General features: G+C 38.7%; 1 protein-coding gene across 2 annotated transcripts in view; it reads right to left on the reverse strand.

Moving 5' to 3' along the window:
• Camk4 (calcium/calmodulin dependent protein kinase IV) overlaps positions 1–20,224 on the reverse strand; it is a 224,025-nt gene that overhangs the window by 100,681 nt on the left and 103,120 nt on the right. For both annotated transcript variants that reach the window (XM_034518596.2, XM_076912860.1), the window contains exon 3: positions 7,180–7,258. In XM_034518596.2, the coding sequence (XP_034374487.1) occupies positions 7,180–7,258 (79 nt within the window). The remainder of the gene's footprint in view (positions 1–7,179; positions 7,259–20,224) is intronic.

Below are 20,224 nucleotides of genomic sequence, written 5' to 3' on the forward strand. Positions count from 1 at the left end.
ACTATCAGAAATCTTTTCTGCATGCCGCATTTACTATTATTAATCAGAATAGAAAAATCAATACCCATTTTTGCACTAATGCTAAAAGTACTCCAAAGATGGTATCATCAATTTTGTTCACACAAAAGTACACAGTATAGCCAAGCATGGTGGCACATGCCTTTAACTTCAGCACTCTGGAGGCAGACTTATGGTTGCTGGAGGCCAGTCTGGACTACATAGGGAGTTCCAGGACAGCCAGGACTACACAGTGAGACCCTGTCCCAAAACAGACAAATGAACACATAAGCAACCATGTGTCACACATCACTCAATTTCAAAGCTAATGAGATGTCAGAACTGCATAGTACTAACTTATATCATGATAAAAACATCTTTGTGGATTCCCTTCATTAAACTCTATTATTATGTGCATCACTTGCAACATGCTTGCTGTGTCTTGGAAAATATTTTATATTAGCAATCTCATTTTGATCTTCACTGGGATACTGTGAGCTACATGTTCTTAAACTCGCTTTATAGCTGAAACAGACTTTGAGCAATGGTCTATAATTTGTATCCTTACACAGATAGTGCGTAGTGGAAATGATCAAACACAGTGTCTCTATCTCTGGAGTCTATGATCAGACCTCATGTTTGTACAACTGTTTTAGGGGGAGAGTCAAAATACGCATGCATTCTGAGTACCCATACCAAGATGAGCCCTCGGACTTGATCCTGGCTTATTTCATGAAAGAATGAATTTTACAGTTAGAACAATATAACTAATGCTGCTGAGTCATACACCTGGAAATTTCATCTGATTTCTATAATTTTTCTATCAGTCTCTAAATTTCCAGAGACAGTATGAATCATCAGTAAACATACATTTATTAAATATCAAACTACTTATTTTGAAAACAAGCCATGCAGGCTAAACTTCAGAAATCATATAGATTCCGAGATATGTTTTTAACTAATAAATGTGACTTTAGTCCACATGGGTCACCCCTGAAATAAAACTCCATTGTCCTCCTGCCATTATTCAAAAGTGGAGATTCGCTGGGTGGTGGTGGTACATGCCTTTAATCCCAGCACTTGGGAGGCAAAGGCAGGCAGATTTCTGAGTTCGAGGCCAGCCTGGTCTACAGAGTGAGTTCCAGGATAGCCAGGGCTACACAGAGAAACCCTGTCTTGAAAAACAAAAAAAAAAAAAACAAAAAAAAAAAAAAAAAAAAAAAAAAAAGTGGAGATTCTATTTAACCCAGCAAAACCCAAACCAAGATGGCTATGTTGTGCTTAATATGTTCAAGTTTGATGCTCGAAGTTATCTCTTTTATACAGTCTTGAGTCTGACTTCGCTGTTATCATGTAGCAAAGTATATTTATTGTACAGACACAAAGAGAAAAGCAAGATATAATCATGTCTGCATGGCCAGCAAAGCAAGGAAATGTTGGGAAATGTAAAGGCATTCGCTACCAGCAATTCTTTCTTCATGTTTGATTTAAGACTTATAAAGTCCAAAGTGATAACCTCAGTGGCAACTGTTACCCAATTAGTTCTAATGCTTGAGATAATGAGGAACAAAGTGGTCTTTTTAGGGAGTCTAATACTAATTCAAAATAAAAATGTTAAAACCTGGGTCACGCCCTGGCAGAGCAAGGGGATGAGAGCCACGCCTACTGAGCAGGCCTTTTCCCAGCAGGAATGTTTAGTGATAAGATGGGGGAGGAAATAAACAAAGAACAGGAAAAGAGCTTCAACCCATTTCTTCTCTTGCTCACTCTGACTGTTACCCAAGTTTAACACCATCACTGACACAATGAGACAACTGGCCATTACTACAGAAGGTGCCCAGGTGCTTTTTAGTATAAAAAAATATTCAATGTTGCTTTTCTTTTTCAAAGTTTCATCATGAGAGTGAATATTCCTCTGAAAGAGTCAAGCATTTGCCTAAAATGTATGACAGCTTCTCAGTGATGAGTAGAGCTTTTGAATCGGATATAATTTTCTTATGGATAGTATAAATAAATTACTTCAAAAATATTAAGTTATGAGAAAAGAACTTAATATTGCCATAAAATGATTTAGGATAAATTCTGATAAAAATGTTTAAGTATATTTTGAGAAACATAACTATTATTAAATAATTAACTCTCAAAGGAGACAACAAACCTTTCTTTGATTGCCACATCTGTGCAAGACAGTTGAAAATGACGTTTTGAATACACACATGAGGTATTCATTGTTTATCATATTCCCTTGTTTTAAGCATTTTAGCATTAATATTTTTAAAACATGTTGAAAAAACAGAGATAAAAAACTTTTTACTTAGCATGTTTATATAATAAATTAGTCACTTATAACAGTGCTTCATAATGCCGAAATCCTTTAATACAATCCCTCATATTGTGGTGATCCCCAATCATAAAATTATTTTATTGCTACTCCATAATTGTAAATTTGATACTGTTATAAATCATTTTGTAGCTGTCTGTGTTTTCCAATTGACCTGCAAAAGGGTCATCCAACTCTCAAAAGGATCATAACCCACAGGTTCAGAACCACACTGACTTATAAGCCGAGGAAATTTCTTTGTATTTATTAACATTTTAATATGAAATGTATTCATCACCAGATAAAATAATAGATAGGCTATTTTTAAATTAGCCTTAGATATACTATCTGATAATATGATTGATAGAACGCTGTTACTGCAGATGTAATTAGTTATGATGAGGTCATACTGGGAAGGGTGGGCTTCCCACACAGCAGTACTGGTATTCCTACAAGATGAGTGACAATGTGCCACACCCATTCCCTGGGGAAAATGGTATGAGAGAATATGAGGACAAGTTGGCCATTTGGCAACAGAGGTAGAAATTGGAAAGATGATCTTTACAAATCAAGGCACACCAAGGATTGGTTACTGTCACCAGAAGCCAGGCAAGAGGCATGAGGCATGGCATACATTCCCTCTCAGGGCCTTGTGGTCTCTGACAATAACAGCTTTGAAGAACATAAATTTACATTTTTAAAGCCACCAAATTATGGTAGTTGTCTCACTATCTCTACTAACTTAATATTGACAGATGGATGTGAAAGGGTTAAATTTTTTTCAAAATCTCCTAGCAGGCTGGGCAAAACCAAGAGTGCAGGTCAGCTTGGTCATGAGCTCTGTGTTTCAGGACCTTGGCTGACCACAAGATAGATGGTTGGTTACGAATAGGCTCTTAGAAAATAGTATATACAAAATGTTCTCCATGACTGTTCCTTGGACCTTGTCACAAACTGAATAATGGGCTGGAACTTTCCACAGGTACTCTCCAATAACCCTCCTTCACTCCCCCTGGGTTATGGTTCCCCCCACCCCCAGGTGTGGTTTTTGGCTTTAAATCCTCTCTGTCTCCAAAGCCCCCGGGGTCAGACCCCATTGCCCCTGTGTGGGCTACAGGTCTTTACCTCAACATGTTGATGGAAATATACCTCTTGCTGATTGCATCAAGTTCGGTGTCTTGTGAGTTAATGAGTGTTGTGAATTCCTGAGGCTTGGGTGAGGTTCTCCCTTCGTGGGAGCCTTACAGATGGATGGATGGATGGATGGATGGATGGATGGATGGATGGATGGATGGATAATGGATCAGAGATGAATCATACATGGAGAGAGGAGAATAGGTAGACAGGAAGATAGATATATGATACATAGTTTTAGGCAGATTAATCTTAAGGCCTCCGAAGTTTATACCTAATCATAAAATAAGAGTATACCCAATCATAAGATGAGAGTATTAGGAAATATTCAGTGAGGTTATATTGTTTCCATAGTTGTCAACCAAGTCACACTAAACCATAGGTCAGATATGGTTTTAAATGAGGCAATTTTATGTGGTCTGACATAAAAGATCACATAAATAAGTCAACCTTTCTGACCATAGAAATCTTTTTGGCCTCAGGTGCAAATCCTGTGCTGAATGCTCTAAGAAGATATTCCTCTGCATTAGTTTGCCTCTGTAAATAGATGTACAGCTTCCATTCATTTCCCTTAGAAAGGAGACTTTCCATCTCCCTGACCTATATGGAATTAAACACTGGAGGCGATTTGCTCTTTGTGGCTTTGCTTGCTGTTTCTCTCATTTACACATCTCCAGGCATAATTCATCTTAAAAGACAAAGCTGGGGGGTCCTATCTAATTCACATTCAGAGCCAAGGTCCCTCCAGGGTTTTTCTCTCATTCCATTTGGCACAGCAATAACTGTGTTTGACAACATCAGCCTCACAGCTCCACCAGACACGTGGTTCCTATCCACATGGTCTTCCTGGGCTTTTAGGAAGATCTGCCCACCTCTTCCCTCTGACAAGATCTCAGTCAGTGTGGAGTGCAGTCTGGCCTAGAACTTACAACCACCCTTCCTCTGTACATCAACTGTCAGAGTGCACCACCATATCCAGCTTCACACAAACCATTTCTGAATGGTTGTTTCTTAAAATGTTGTCCTCGACTATGAAATAAAGAAAAAGGGAACAACTTGCCAATTTACTAACACTTTAACCAATAAGAAAACACATAGCTGTCAAGTCCAAATATAACATGCAAGACTAGTACTAAAACAACCTAATTTATTTTCTTAAAAATTTAGATCTTTAATAGAAAATTATTTCAAAAAATTCAAATAATACTTAGTTCATAAAACTTTTTGATTAAGAAATTGATATAGCAAAACTTACAAACATGAGTTTAAGCATTTTATATTTTGGGGATTGACTTAAGAAATTAGAAAACTCAATACTCAGAGACCAGAAGCCTGGATAGCTGCCTGGTTTGTCTGGGACTCAGAGACCTATCTGTAGTGCTTAGAACTAGTCCCTGATGACGCCCTTGGAGACCTTCTCCATCACTCACTACCAAATTTCACAGCCGGACTTGGATTCTTTCTCCTGCTCTCAGAGCCTCCTTCAGCTAAAACATCTAAAGATGAGAGGTGTGGTCTTACTAGCTTTGGAACTTATGCTTCTGAGCGGTCTCCTAGAGAAAGTGGCAAAGACTCTTGAGACTCTGGATTTGCAGGTGTGTAGAATGAAGGACTCCCTAGCTCAATGCCCTGCTATCAACACTCAAACAATGCTCTCAGCTCACCCATATCAAATTCTACAACAATGACTTCTCCATGCCCATCCTGAAGGACTTTTTGCAAGACACAGTCAACTGGAGCAAGATGAATGTGGAACAATACCCTGTTCCTCTGGAGTGCTATGATGAGTTGGCTCATGCCTCTGTAGAAAGATTTGTCCAGAGTTCATGGATACACTCAGGGCAATATGGCAGTCCAAGACCATCTCCTTTGCTAAAGATATCTGCCTTACATGTGGTGAGTGCTGGGTCTATGACCAGGTCTCCAGACTTTGCCGTTGCTGGCAGTAATTAGAAAATATGACTTCTGGATTTGAATAACCAACAGGCTTGGGACACATGTCTCATCAGGGGTCCTCAGAGCCTGTGGCTTCTGACACACATCAGATCGTTGGAAACAAAATAATGTACAGAGACTGGGACCCTGGAGGCTGAGCTTGACATGGGGATGGACTGTGGGAACAGGGGCTTTGTGCAGTCAGAAGCACAGTTTCACATTGATACACGGCTTCTGCCCGGACAGACTAACTAGATGCTTTGTTGTGAACTTATAAACCTGGATGTTCTCTCTCTGGGGTCTTTGACTGTTACCAACTTCACCACCAGGTTCAGGGTCAGGAAGGTTCAATGGGTCCAGAAATAGAAAGACACTGTTATGTCGTGAGTGAAGCAAAGGCCAGGGGTAAATTGGCATGTATGAAATGAAAGTTTTCTTGACACTTCTTTCTCTTGTCCTTTGCCTGGGCTACATTTACAACCCTCTTGTGTGGCTGATCAGTTATGTGCACAAAACATTTAAACTAAAGTGAGCAACATAGACACACTTCCTATGAAGGAGAATTAAATGGATCACAGACAATTAACATCCAGTACATTCAGACCACAAGGCACCTTGGACCACCAGAGATACCTAATGGGAAGTGGACAACATAGGGCAAAGTAAGCAGGCTTTCCAGTCTGGCTTTGAACTCTTGATCTTTTTGTCCTGCTTCAATGAGATGACTACCAGAAACCTGTATATCCAGCCTTTAAGCCACATGTCTCTAGAGCCTTATTTCTATAGACTCCCAGACTCTATGAAGTACCCATAGTCTATATAAAGGTACCCAACAATAAGCAGGTCACAGAACTATATAAAGCATTTACTTTATAAAAGAATTATATTTAAGTCTTCAGTTGTAAAAAAAGAAAGAAAAAAATCTTCCACCTATTCGTTATACACCCTTTCTGTATAATACACTATCAATAAAATAATTTATTGTTACTCTGTTAAAAAAGAGAAATTAGAAAACTCATGTGTGAAGTTTATGGGTACTAATTGCCATTTAAATTGCTATCTATTCTGATTAAACTGTAGGGCTCCCCCCCCCCTTTTTTTTTGCTACAGCTTAAAATCCTAACAGATTGTTTAAAAATGTCATTTTGTTTCTACTTGGCTAAAATTGTGTGCTGTTAAATTCTTCATCCCAGGAAACTGCAAGATTTCACTTTGCTAGACAATACCTAAAGAGCTGGTAACAACAAACTGCCCTCAGGGGATAGAAGCCTCATTTGACCTGCCAAAGGTTGTCACCTGACCTTGAAATATCTAACACATATCTGACACAAATCTCTTTGGCACACTTTACAACTGGGTTTTCAGAAACACACACACTTCCGATAGTAGTTGACATAGAATTTGACAAAGGAACACTGTGATTGAAAGTGTATCATGTCTTTTTCGTTGTCCTACTTCTCCAAACCACAACCAACCTTAGAAAACTTACTTTCATCTTCTCAAGCACATTACAGGGCAGGTTGTACCCTCACTCCATAAACACACACATATATCTACGACACAGCTCACAAACAAGCAAGGTTCACCCTACTCTACTGCGTTTCCCTCTCATCCTTCTCCACAAACCGCATCCCACTTAAGAGCAGTGACTGTCAGAGCATCCCATGGTTTCTGTGGTTTCCATCAGACAACAAACCAGCTTTGCTTCTCCATGACCACTTTGGATTTTTTGAGTCTGGTTTCTTACTTCTCAGGTCTCTCAGAGATACTAAAATATAATGAAATAAACTTACTGTTTTCTTTAACACTTTGAGAGCATAGGGCTTCTGGGTCCCCTTCTGTTTGCATCTGTACACAATGGATGTAGCACCCCTTGAGGGGGAAAAAGACAAAAAGAAAGTGTTATGCTGTGGACATGACTTAAGGAGGACATCTTTCAGTGAACTCTTCAATTGAAGACTTCAAACAAAATCTTGCAGATATGCTCACGGCTATCAAGGGTTCATAAGTCCTAGATGCAGGCCCAAGATGGGAAAACTTTTTTTTTTTTTTTTTTTTTTTAACAAATTAAATTTCTCAGAAAATTCCAGACTTTTTACTGGCTTGTCTTCATGTTGCAAGTAGCAAACCCAAAGTCACTGCATTTGACGGGCTGTTAAGAAAATCAAGTTCTCAGGAAAATAGCATTTTTCAAGAATAGCTAGCCATACTGGAAACCCAGTTGTTTTTTTTTTTTTGTTTTTGTTTTTTTTTTTTTTTTTTTTTTTTTTTTTTTTTTTTTTTAAGTATGTGTTTGGAGTGAAAGAAAGCAGAGAGTTTCAAGGACAGGGTTTTGAGTTCAATGTTTGCCTTTGTGAAGTACAGTCTCTACTTCAAGTTGGTAAGGAAGCTAGGGATTTGCCCCCACCCCCACCCTTCAGTAATCTGTTGAGGAGAGTGAGAAGGTCTTTCCATGTGTGTACTGTGCTAGAGGAGAGTTCTCCACAAAGTAGAAATGCAGAGTCTGAGCGCTCCTGTGCCACACGTAAAGCCAGAGAGTAGAAAGACACACAGGAAGGGAACTTCAGGCCAAGCTGGTTTAAGTTCAAGTTTGAGAAAGAACTTTCTGAAAGGCCTGAAAGGAAGATGGGTTTGATTTAGGTCTTTTAGACTCTGAAGACCAAGCATAAGGACTTCTGATGATGCATTCAGCTCGTGTTCCTATAACTCTCCATGAGCAAAGGAAATTACAACAAATATGTCCCGGGTACATGAGTACAGCAAGCCTTTGACAGACAGAGTCATGTCTGGTGCATCACTGTCATTGAGAGTTAAGAAAAGTCTTAAGAGACCATACATATGTACACCAAGGCACAGGGAGTTCTCAAGGTAAAGTTAGTGAAGGTAAAAATAGAGTTGGTCATACTATTTGTTAGGTGTTATGGTATTATTTAAAGGTAGACCCTAAAGATATATATTATACATAACCAAGGTCAATGACTAAAATAATTGTTTAAAAATAAAAATCAATAAAAAGTTAAATGCAAACCTCAAAATTATATGCAAAGGAGAAAAAATCAAGGGGTCAACAAAACAGCTATAATGTAGCAGGTTGAAATTCAATAGTAATAAGTATAATAAATTTAAGCTTTGTATATCAATTAAAACTTAAACATCATTATATTGGATTATAACACCAGGAAAAACTACATACTATAAACAAAAATCCACTGATGTTTAAAGGCATACATAGGATAAATGATAAAATTACCAATAAAAGATACATGCAGAACCTCAACAAAAGAAAACAGCTTCATTAATATCAAAGTAAATCTCAGAAAATTGATAGGAGAACACTATTTAACTTTGAAAGGCCAAATTCCCTAAACTAACACAATATGCATAAATGTACATGCATCTAACAACAGGTCTCCAAAATACGTGATGCTCATGCATAGAGCCAAAAGGAGTAAGAATATCCATAAATATACTTAGGGACTAAACATGTTCTCAGCAATTGCTAGAAAATGTAGACAAAATTTCACCAAGGATACAGAACACATGAGTGACATTTTCAACTAAATTAAGCGAGTTTGTATTCAGGGAAAACTAAACAAGCAGCAGAATGCAAAACCTATACAGATATAGTTCTATGTATGTGTGAAGACTACATCCTTTAATAGAAAAAGTTCAGTCGAGAAAGAACCATCCTCTGTCGAAGACAGCTAAAACAAGATACACTTGGGGAACAAAACAATGGAATGGGAGAAAATATTTATAAAACATATCAGACAAAAGGTAAATATCAAAAACTCAATGTTAAGAAAACAAACACAGAGATTCAAACAGTGGAAAAGGACTAGACACTTCTTAAAAGGCAGACACGCCACTGCTCAGCTGTTGTAGATACCACACATAACTAGTCATCAGGGAGAGCAAATCCAAAGAAGACGAGATGTCATGTTCCACCTGTTAAGATGGCTTTTATAAAAATGATGAATCAAATGAAGTATTTCTCAAGAAGTAGAAGATTACTGATGTACATTATTAGTTAGAATTAAATTAACACAGCCATTGTAAAAAAAAATCATAACTATAAACTACCCTTTAAACATTTCAGCTTATTACTTTCCTATGACTCAACAATCCAACACTTAGTATGTTATCAAAAGTAATGACATAAGTGTGCCAGAGAGCTGTCTTCTCTCCCATATTCATTGCAGTATCATTAATAACGATCAAGACATGAAATCCACCCATAGCTGAAGCCTAAAGAGACAAATACCACATACTCTTTCTCATAGGCAGATTCTGGTTTCCAATCTTTTTTTTTTAACTTTAACTTGGAGCATGAATAGAAACCAGGAAATGCAATAGGTGCACAAGGTTGGCCCCAGAAGAGATGGGTTATTAAATGAAAATCACAGAATGATGTACTAGATATTTCCCTACAAATTACTCATTAGTGTTCTAATACACCACAGGGATCTTCAAAACAACACACCCTGTCTCCCTTTCCCTTGGTTACTGTGGCGGTTTGAAAGAATGGATCCCAAGACTATCTCAATACTCAGTTCCTATTTGGTGGAACTTTTGTAAAAGATTAGCTCTGGCCTTGTAGGATGAGGCAACGCAGCAGACATTTGGGGACTTCCATCAGTTTTCCTTCCTTTTATGTGACTTAGGAAGAGTCTGCTTGGGGCCTGTAAGACATCGTAAAGACACTTGCCACAAAGCATGGCCATCTGGGTTCAATGCCAGAGACCCATGTAGTAGAAGGTGAAAACTGACTACCACCAACTGTCTTCCAACCTCCACGTGCACATAGAGGAACATGTGATCCCCAATACACATGCACACACCCACGCATGCACAGACACACGTGTCAATTTAGGGTTATAAGTAGTCTTCTTTCATAATTCATCTAATCTAAAATTAATGGAAAAGATAGGACTGTCAGTCACGAAGGAGTAATGAGATGGAATGCAGGGTGACACTCTGTACTCTCAACTTTGACAGTTCCTATAATCCGCAGCTCTGTTTCTAGATGTTTTATCAGGAAAGAGTGTTAGCCAGACCTCAGCAATTAGGAAGCTATTTCCTATAGCAACACATACATGATGAAAATAAAATAAAATAAAATAAAAGTTGAATGCAATAAACAAATAAAATTAAAATGCTTTGAAATGTTTTACCATGATTAATATTTTCACAACAACATCCATTAAGTACCACATTAGGAAAAAATGCGTCTTTGGTCCCATGACAATACTTCTGGCTTTCAGAAAAGAATAACACTCTAATAATTTGTGAAGCCTCATGACCTTAGCAAAGACAACGTTCCACAGCCAGAAAACATATTGTCCCAGACACAGGCAAAGTCAGGATCTAGAGGTGTCAACTGAAGCTCTACAATACTGTCCAGGACAAAGCTAATGCCTGACCTATGAACCCTGCACTGAGGGAATTTACTTTGCTGCTGACCTGTTTTAACCATGTGCTATCTCATGTCCTTTTTAAAAGCGCTGTATGCATCCAAGCTTCTGATTCACTACTTCCATTTGAATAAGATTGCATCTGTAAGCAATCTTTTCAATGCAACTGGTTCCCCCCACTCTCAGAAAGCAAATGGACAGAATTTCATTTGCAGGAAAAATGAAAAGCAAAAATTTTAAGTTAAAATAAGAAAGCAGTGAAGAGAACACAGGAGTGAGACTGAGGAGTGGGAAACAGGACAGGGCGTGTGTCAAAGGAGATGGAAAGAGAATGCTGTACCCTGTGAATCTGCCTGAGGAGCGTGGGAAAATGGAGGACAGGAGAAATTGTCCTGTCTGCAGTAGCAAAGGACTTCACACTTGAAACATCTTAAAATATCCTATCTCAAGCGTTTTCCTTATATCCTGAAATTAGCCCAGATGTTCCTCAGTAGCTTCAGCAGAGCAATAAGGGGCATGTATGTGTGCATAATACATACCACACTGCATAATTAGATGAATATACATTATACTATCATCATATTATATTTTGATTTTTCAAAAACCTATTGCAGGGTGGATTACCTTCTCTTTGTATTTAATAAAAAGTATAGTGTTGCTTGTGTTTTTAACTTTTCAAACCTTGTGTGTGTGTGTGTGTGTGTGTGAGAGAGAGAGAGACAGAGACAGAGAGAGAGAGAGACAGAGAGAGAGAGAACCCTTGTATTAGATGAAACTTCAGCTCAAAGTAACTTTTCTAACACTTATGGTCAAAAAAAAAAAAAAAACAAGTATGAAAAGCTAGTCTCTGAGAAAGTACTGATTTTCATGAATAGCACAACAGTTAAAAGAGACTCTCCCTGGAATGGTTGTTTGGCCTCCTTAGTCATTTTGTTAAAGAGCTGTAAGGGAAGAGACAGGAACAGAGAAGCTTTTTCTGGTTGAGTCACACGTGTCTGTATACAAATCTATAATCTCCTCATTTCTTTTGGATCTCAGAATTACAGTATGGAAGCTATTGTGGAATGAATGTGCAATACTACTGAATATGTTTCTATGCTAAAAGTAATTAGTAAACTTAAATCACTGTCTTTTTAAATGTATCTGTATGTTTATGTATACATTTGTACATATTTATGTGCATGTACCTGTGTGTGTCTATATGCACACATGTACATTTGTGTGTATGTGTGTGCATGTGGAGACCAGAGCATGAGGACAGCTGTTTTCTTCTTTCACCATCTTACTTTATGAGACTGGAGATCTTTTTGAACTTGGAGCTCATTGATTTAGCTGGACTGGTCCACCAGGAAAGCCCAGGAACCTTCCCACTTCTGCCTCCCATGTGCTAGAATCACTGAACTGTCACCATAACCCACGTGACAAGCTGAGCCCAGCAGTACCGTTCAGTGCTACAAGGTATTCCTCCAGCATTAATGGTAAAAGCAAAAAAATGTAAAACAAAACACTATCCCTTAGCTCAACAATGAATGAAAACAATGTTCAAACAACTCAACTGCTGACCAACACTTTCAACCTACCACTGAGGAATTGGATGGCTGGAATTAAGGAGCTGTTGTTTTCTGGAAGCATTCCAGGTGAGTCAAATATCAGCCTCTCAATAAATCTCAAAAATTCCACATCAGAAAACAACACTGACACTCAGACCTTGGGATGCTCCCAAGCTCAAGGTCTGAGATGAGCTTGACATCAGAGTGTTTCCTAAATACTCTTCCCTTCGCACGTTTGTACTAATGCTGAGTCCTCCTGGGATCTGTCTTCCACTCGGTGTTCCATCCTCACTCTTCCGGCTGTCTACCTGAAGCTGTCTTAGTTGTTGCTTCATCCTGATGCCAGCTTACACCATCTCAGCCATCTCACGGGTATAAGCCCCGGCCCCTACTCTCCTTCAAGACTTCCCACTCTCAGTCTGGTCATCAACATGAGCCAGTGGCTTCATATTCCAAAAACCATGCTTGAATGCTTACCACATCCTTAAGAAGCTATCTGTCTGCATCTAGCTTTTAATGTTCATTTTGGTGCCTGGACCCGTTCAAAAGACTCTTCTAGAAATGACTTTTCTTGTTTGGAGGGAAAAATATTACTGAAGACCTTGCCCTTAGGGGAAGCAAAAGCCCGAGAATTTGAAATGAAAGGGCTAAATTTCAGGCACTGGAGAGAAACAGCCTTAAATCTGTTCTCCGGCACAAAGAAGCACGTGGCAGAAGTGAACTCTTGGAATAAAAGACTATGACCTTCTTACAGGTCCTTCATTTTGTTTCAAACTAGTCAGTGCCTCACACTGTTGCCCATGTTGCCTATGCCTTAGGAGTTTAGCTTTTTCCCCTGTCCAGGGCCATGCAGAAGGAACAATAAAAAGCTTTAGAACCCCTGGAGTGTGGCCCTTGAGCTAGCATAGGCACAGAGGGTTTGTCACAAAGAGGCAGAGTCTAAGGGGCTACATGCCCTGAGGACCTCCTGTTGTTGTGCAGTTCTGCTCTGCTTGCTGTCCTCACATCCCTCTTAATCTATGAATTTTATGAAAACTCTAAAGGGGCTTCCAGCCCCTACTGGGCTCTGGAACTCACAATAATAGTGCTAGATCTCTTTCAGGCATTGCTGCTGGGGCAGATTGATGATTCAATCATCACCCTAGGAAAGAATTTAGAGATGTAAATTATCAGCTAAGACCACTGCCCTCAGAAAGCATATGGAAAAATAAATTGTTAGTGAAAATAGGTTAAGATGTTTTTGTTAGTGGCTTTGACGCAGAAAATGTTAGAGAACAACTTGAAGTTCAGAAAAATACACTCTTATTAGTTGAGCTTGGGACTTTTTGAGGTCAGGGAACAGGAACAGTGTCAGTCTAACTCGCATCGACTGATGTGACTCTCACTGAGAGGCTGGACCGGCGATTTAGGTGATGATTAATTTCTTGTCTTCATTTTTGCCCCCAAATTCCTGATATGATTTAATAAGAATTGCTGATGAGTAGATGTGCATTCTGAGGGTTAAAGGTATAAATGACCGATTGTTTTTTATATGAAAGTTAAGATTTGTGATTCTTTTAAAATTATTATAAGATTACTTTTTAAGATAAATAATAAGATAATTGATCCTTTCTTTGCAATGACAAATTGTTGCCTGCCAGTAAGAGAAGCTGGCTGAGAGCAATGCCTTGCTTGCTCACACTTTGTTAATCTATAACAAGTTGCTTAGTTACAAATGTATGTGGGTTCTTGGGAATAGTTTGTTGTTGTTGTTTAACCTGTACTATGCAATGTTTTTTTTTTTTTTTTTTTCATGTGAAAGTTCTGGGAAACATACTACTTTATTTTTTACAATCATTCACTAAAAGAAAAAGGGAATGTAGTCACATTGTAGTTTCTATACTGCTTGAAATACTTTGCTGGGGTATGTAAGCCATGAAGGAAAAAATAAAGTCAATGCAGCCAGATAGCAGGAGTTTGCTTCATCCATCAAAAATGTGTGTATGTGTACTCATGTAAATAGGTTGTAGATTTGTTCTATCCACTGAGTGTGTGAGTGTGTGTGTGTATATCTGATTCTTTCCTCCTTTCCTCTTTCATTTTTTTAACCAACCTTTTGTTGCCCCCATGGAGTTTTTATTTCACCAGCCTTTTGTGGCCTCCAGAGCAATTCTTCATCAGCCCCTCGGAGAGCAGCTTTGCCAGCCCCAGTCAATTGCCAACTCTACACTGGGCTTTGTTTTACCCTGAGCTATATACCTAGTGTGTAGTATATGCATATTCATGAAAACACCCAAAGGTAAATGCTTGCCCAAATGTTTAATGTCAGAATATGGTATGAGATCACTCATTTATCTTTATTGTCCATTCTCAGGATTTTCCTACCATTCAATACCATCTACTTAATATATGTAATTTACATGCAATCCAACCTTCACATATTTGCTTAAGCTTATTTTACTAATAAATAATTGTAGGAGGAGCTAAGGTGGGAGAAGTAAGGAGAGGAAGAGAAGGATGAGGAGGAGCTAGGAGAGGGAAAGAGAGGAGAGGGGAACATGGAAGCAAATGTTTATGTCTCTAGAAGTCAAAGGTAGTTGGTATAACTAGGTTGGGTGTTGGGTTACACCTCTGATTGAGTGGGCATATTGTTATTGATCATTACCGAATATATAAAGCCTTTGGATAATCTAAGAGTTAGAGTCTCATTTGTACCGAGCCTGCATGGTTGGTGGGATGGTCTGGGCAATGTGGAGACAGCATGGAAGATTGGCAGAGCCATCTCCCACGCTGGTGTCTTGTGAGTGGCAGGGCTGGTGTTTCTCGCTGGCTGTTTCTAGCTGTGGTGTGCACATGGCCTCTGGTCACAGAACATGGCAGCTGAGCTAGGCAGAGCCACTGTAGCTTAGTTGGCTTGACCAGCGGCTGTTTTTCAAATAATTACTTCAACAAATAATATCCACCAGTTTTGAATATCATTTATCCAGTTTTAAACATGACAGTCATGTAATCTCCCAGTTCACATTTGGCATTTTTTCAATGAAAATCACATTCCCATATATTTTAGTATTGATGTACAATGTTGCTATAGTACATTTCATTGCTGGTACTGAAAGAAGACACTACAGTTTACTTAAATAGTATGTCTTGAATAAACAATGAAGTACTCACCTACTTCTAATAAACATTTAGTGGATATACTTGTAACATTTTCTCCATAAATGAGTTCCAGCTTTCTAATGAGATTATTTATTTTCCTCTGGATTAGAGGAAGATTCTGATTTAGAAAGTAAACTCCCCAGCATCAGGTAGACAATAAAATGCACAAGACCAGCCCAGTAACATACAATCATTCAAAGAAATCACTCTCCAAGATTTCATGCTTGAATTTCCAAATATGGCCAAGTCTGAAATATAATTATTTTCAAAGACTGTAACAGCTACTTCATTGTAGTTTATTCCATTACAAGGCTGAACTTGTTAGCGTGCAAACATGATACTTAGATTTGTGTGAAAATAGAATATTTTTCATAGTTTCAAAAGCATCTTAAATCACTGCACATTCTCAAAGGGAGCTGATTAAATTCAGTTGAAATGTATCAACCTTATCCAAATAAAAATGTGAAACTGAATGAGACCGGTGAGATGGCTCAGTAGCTACAGATGCTTGCAGCCAAGCTGGACAGCCTGTTTCAGTCCCAGAACCAACATAATGGAAGACAAGAACCAATTCCCAAGGTTGTCCTCTAATCGCCACATGTGTGCTGTGGCATACATGCTGATACACACAAAACATTCACACACACACACACACACACACACAGAGAGAGAGAGAGAGAGAGAGAGAGAGAGAGAGAGAGAGAGAGAGAGAGAAATTATAGACAATGAAATAATGAATTAACCACAGTTCAGGGACTTTGAAAGATTAAAAGAATGGTTCTGACCCTTAATGAGTTTAAGTATAAGATGGAAACAGAAAGAGAATATGAAAATACATACTTTACAAATGAGGCTAAATGCTAAGAAATATCAAAAGTACAAAATGTTGGGTTAGCATACCTTAGATGCTTGAACGTATGTAAGGCTTACAATGGTGACACCTCTGCTATTTCTACTGTTGCTGCCTGTTGTGGTGGTGTTGGTGTTGCTGTTGTTTGCATTCTCTTGTTTTGGTTTGGTTTTTATGTTTTTTCAAGACTGGGTTTCTCTGTGGAGCCCTGGCTGTCCTGGAACTCACTCTGTAGACCAGGCTGGCCTGATCCCCCTGCCTCTGTCTCCCATGTGCTGTGATTAAACACCTGTGCCACCACCACCTGGCTAAGGCTTTTCAATCTTGTTCAGTTTTACTGGTGGTCTGCAACTTCCATTTACCATAGCAAAGAACAAACTTTTGGATTTCTTTCTTTCTTTCTTTCTTTCTTTCTTTCTTTCTTTCTTTCTTTCTTTCTTTCTTTCATTGCTTCCTTTCAGTTGTGTGTGTGTGTTTCTCTTTAAATTTGCTTTCTTCTTCCTTTAATAATAAGCTGCTTCCTTCTTTTTGCTTTTCTTCAGCCTCTTGGGAAAAAGCTTAAGTAACTGATTTTAAGCTATTTCACTTTGAGAATGCAACATCCAAATTTCCCTTTAGACATCATTTGAGCTCTCACAAATCTCATTTGAAAATATTTGATAACACTTTAACTGCTTTACCTGTCCTATGAGCTATCTAAAAGTGTGCTGTATGGTTTCCAAGTATTTAAGAGAGATTCTGGCTATCTTTTTAATTTTTAAATTCAAACAGCAAATTTAACTATACTATGTAAAAAAGCATACACTATACATAATGTTTAAATCATACAGAGAATTAAATTATGTTTCAGTATATGAACTGCTTTGAAGAATAGCTTGTATGTTCTCAAAAATGACATACTGCCATTGAATATATGCTTCATAAATGGAAACTACATCAAGGATTGGCACTGTTTACCAAGTGCCCTTACTTTCTCTGTGCTTGCTTATACAGTCATTACTGAGAATGATGTTAAATCTCCCAATTTGGCGTCTATCATTCTTTACTGGCACTTCTTGCCTTCTGCTGTTTCTGGCATGTACGTTTGATGCACCGACCCTTTTATTGTCACGACTATTTACCAATCGTTGGCATCTTCCCTTTCTTGAAGCATATTTTCTATCAGCTAGGCAGGAAACAACAGCTTTTCTATACTGGCAATTTGAATGGCATGCGTTTAATCTATGCCTCAGTATTTAAAGTGCATCCTGTATAGATAGCGCACAGCTGCTTCTGGGATTTGAGTCTAATCTATCAAGATGTGCTTTTGGAATGTGATATTCAGTCATCTGTAATCAGATCTGGGATACTGTTAGGTTTGGGAAAGTGGACTATTTGTGGAGGTTTTGTTTTGGTTTGACTTTTGAAAGTTCTCTTTTCCTCACTTCTCACCATCATTTAGACTGAGGAAATATTTTAATGTTCTCTGGTATTCTATTTTATCTCTTGTCTTGGCTTTAAAGTATATCACTGCTTTATTCAGTTGTTGTTCTCAGAACAATGGTATATTCATTAGTTATAGTTTGCTCACATTTAAAATTATAAATGTAGAGTCTTAAAGCCATAGTTCTATCACCTTCCTCTTTTATCCTTAAGGCGGGTATAATAATATATTTTATACGTTACATGTTACAATAATGTATAATGCACTCCAAGTATTTGATTTCACTTGAAAGAGTCAGTTGGTAAAAAGACAGCAAGAAAAAATAAAACGAGTCCTTTCTGTGATTTAACGTTGTTGGGTTTTTTTTTTCTTCTTAAGTCTTCATTTATTCCTGTAATTCTGACGTCCTATCCAATGTTATTTTATTTTAAACTGAAAAACCTCTTTAGAATATGTGAATGACAGATTCCCTTAGCATTCATTTATCTTAATTATCTTTTCTCCTGCGTGAGTGTGTGTGTGTGTGTGTGTGTGTGTGTGTGTGTGTGTGTGTGTGTGTGTGTGTTGGTACACATGCACAAGTATGTGCACAAGTGTAAAGGCTTCAGGACAGCCTTTGCTGTCAGTCGCCTTGGTTTTGAGACAGGATGTCTCCCTAGGATCTGGGCTTGCAGATTAGGCCCAGTGCTAGGAGTCCAAGTACATGCCACCATACTTGGCTTTTTAAAGTGAATTCTGAGGATCGAATTCCTGCTTATGTGGCAAGCACTTCGCCAGCTAAGCTATCTCCCAAGTTTCTACTCACATCTTAAAACTCCTATTTTCAGGGAATAGAGAACTCTAGGATGACAGGTTTTTCTTTCTCATGCCTGAACACTAAGAGTGTTGTTCTGTTCTCTTGGCTCACAACTCTACTCATCTACTCATCGCTTCAGCTCTCAGTCAACTGCGCATGACCACTGGCAACAGCGCTGCAGCAAGCCCACTGCGCATGACTGCTGGCAGTGGCTCATCAGCAAGCCCACTGCGCATGACTGCTGGCAGTGGCTCATCAGCCGTACCAGGCATCTTTGATTTCCATTCTAGAGGATCACTAGTATTCTAGAAGAGGTTTCCAATATACTTGCACACACAACTTCAAAACAGTAACCATTACAGTTGGTCTTGATTTGATCCCATGCTGAAGTCCTCACTCTAGGATGTGTCCGCTACTCCTCAAATGTGATCCTTTTGAAGTTCTGATCAAGTATCTGGGATACTCAATGTTGTCTGCTTTCGTTTGGACAGAAATCTGATGTATTTCAATGGTCTTTACCTACTCGGCCTCCGTTATCTTTCTGCCTCCCCATGGTTACAGCTACCTAGCCTAATAAAACCTCCCTATCCATTGTTACCTGTTGAATAGTCAATGTGAATGTGGGGCTCACTTGTGTGTCCATTCTTAAAGAACCAGAGACCTCCCCTATCTCATGTTCAGTGACTAAAATCAATGACTTGTGCGTTATAGTTGGGTTGCTTACACAAAAAGGGTCAGTACAGTTTCTGTTGCTCCATCAATACCAAGAGCTAAAGCCTTTGTCTATAGTCTTATTCTTAATCACATTATTGAGATAACTAAATATTTAAACCGGACATTACTTTTGCAGAAAGGAAAATTATGTATATTTTGTCTGGATTTATTAAGAGCAAGTTACAGATGCTGATAAACCTTGTGATTGAAGGAGATCAGGAAATAAAATATCACGAGAGTAGAAATAGCAAATTTCCCCGGCATCCAGGCAGCCTTTGAAACACCGACAGCATCTGTTATTGTTTCTGGAGGAGAGAGATTTTTGAGGCATGAGTTATAATTACATTATATCAAAACACTGCGCCCCCATTTTTCTCGTTCAATAGTGATCAAGGAGACACATTTCAGGTCTAAATAATGAATTCGTTTTAGATCATGGGCCTTGGCATAAGTCTCACTGCTGCTTCTAAAGGGTTAATGTGGCTGAGAGCTCTACCAGACAGCTCAGCTAGACAGGGAAAGATTTCCTTTCCTAGCTGTAACTTGGACTTATCTCTGACATATCAGATTGGATACTAAGACCCTATACAGACCTGAAGTTATATGACTCAGACTATGTTCATGCTCTGTCTGAAATTGTTTCAAAGGGTTTTATGCCTCATAATGTATTACTCTACTGGTTCTTAAGATGCTGGATTCTAAATTCATTTGGAAAAAAATAGAAAATTTGCCTTCGTACAATCAAAACCTCTTGCTCAAATTGTATTGAGAACTTGGATGCACTCACAACAGAGGAGTAAGCCACACGCACAGTCCTTCTGTCCACAGGAACCTAGGGAATGAACCCAATCACATGACCGTGACACCCGCACTGACCAGAAACAAACTCATGGGGCCCTCCTGACCACCTGGCCGTTCACCCTCAAGAGTGGCGGGCACATCACAGTCACAAA

The sequence above is a fragment of the Arvicanthis niloticus genome, chromosome 14 (assembly GCF_011762505.2).
Source record: "Arvicanthis niloticus isolate mArvNil1 chromosome 14, mArvNil1.pat.X, whole genome shotgun sequence".
NCBI lineage: Eukaryota > Metazoa > Chordata > Mammalia > Rodentia > Muridae > Arvicanthis > Arvicanthis niloticus.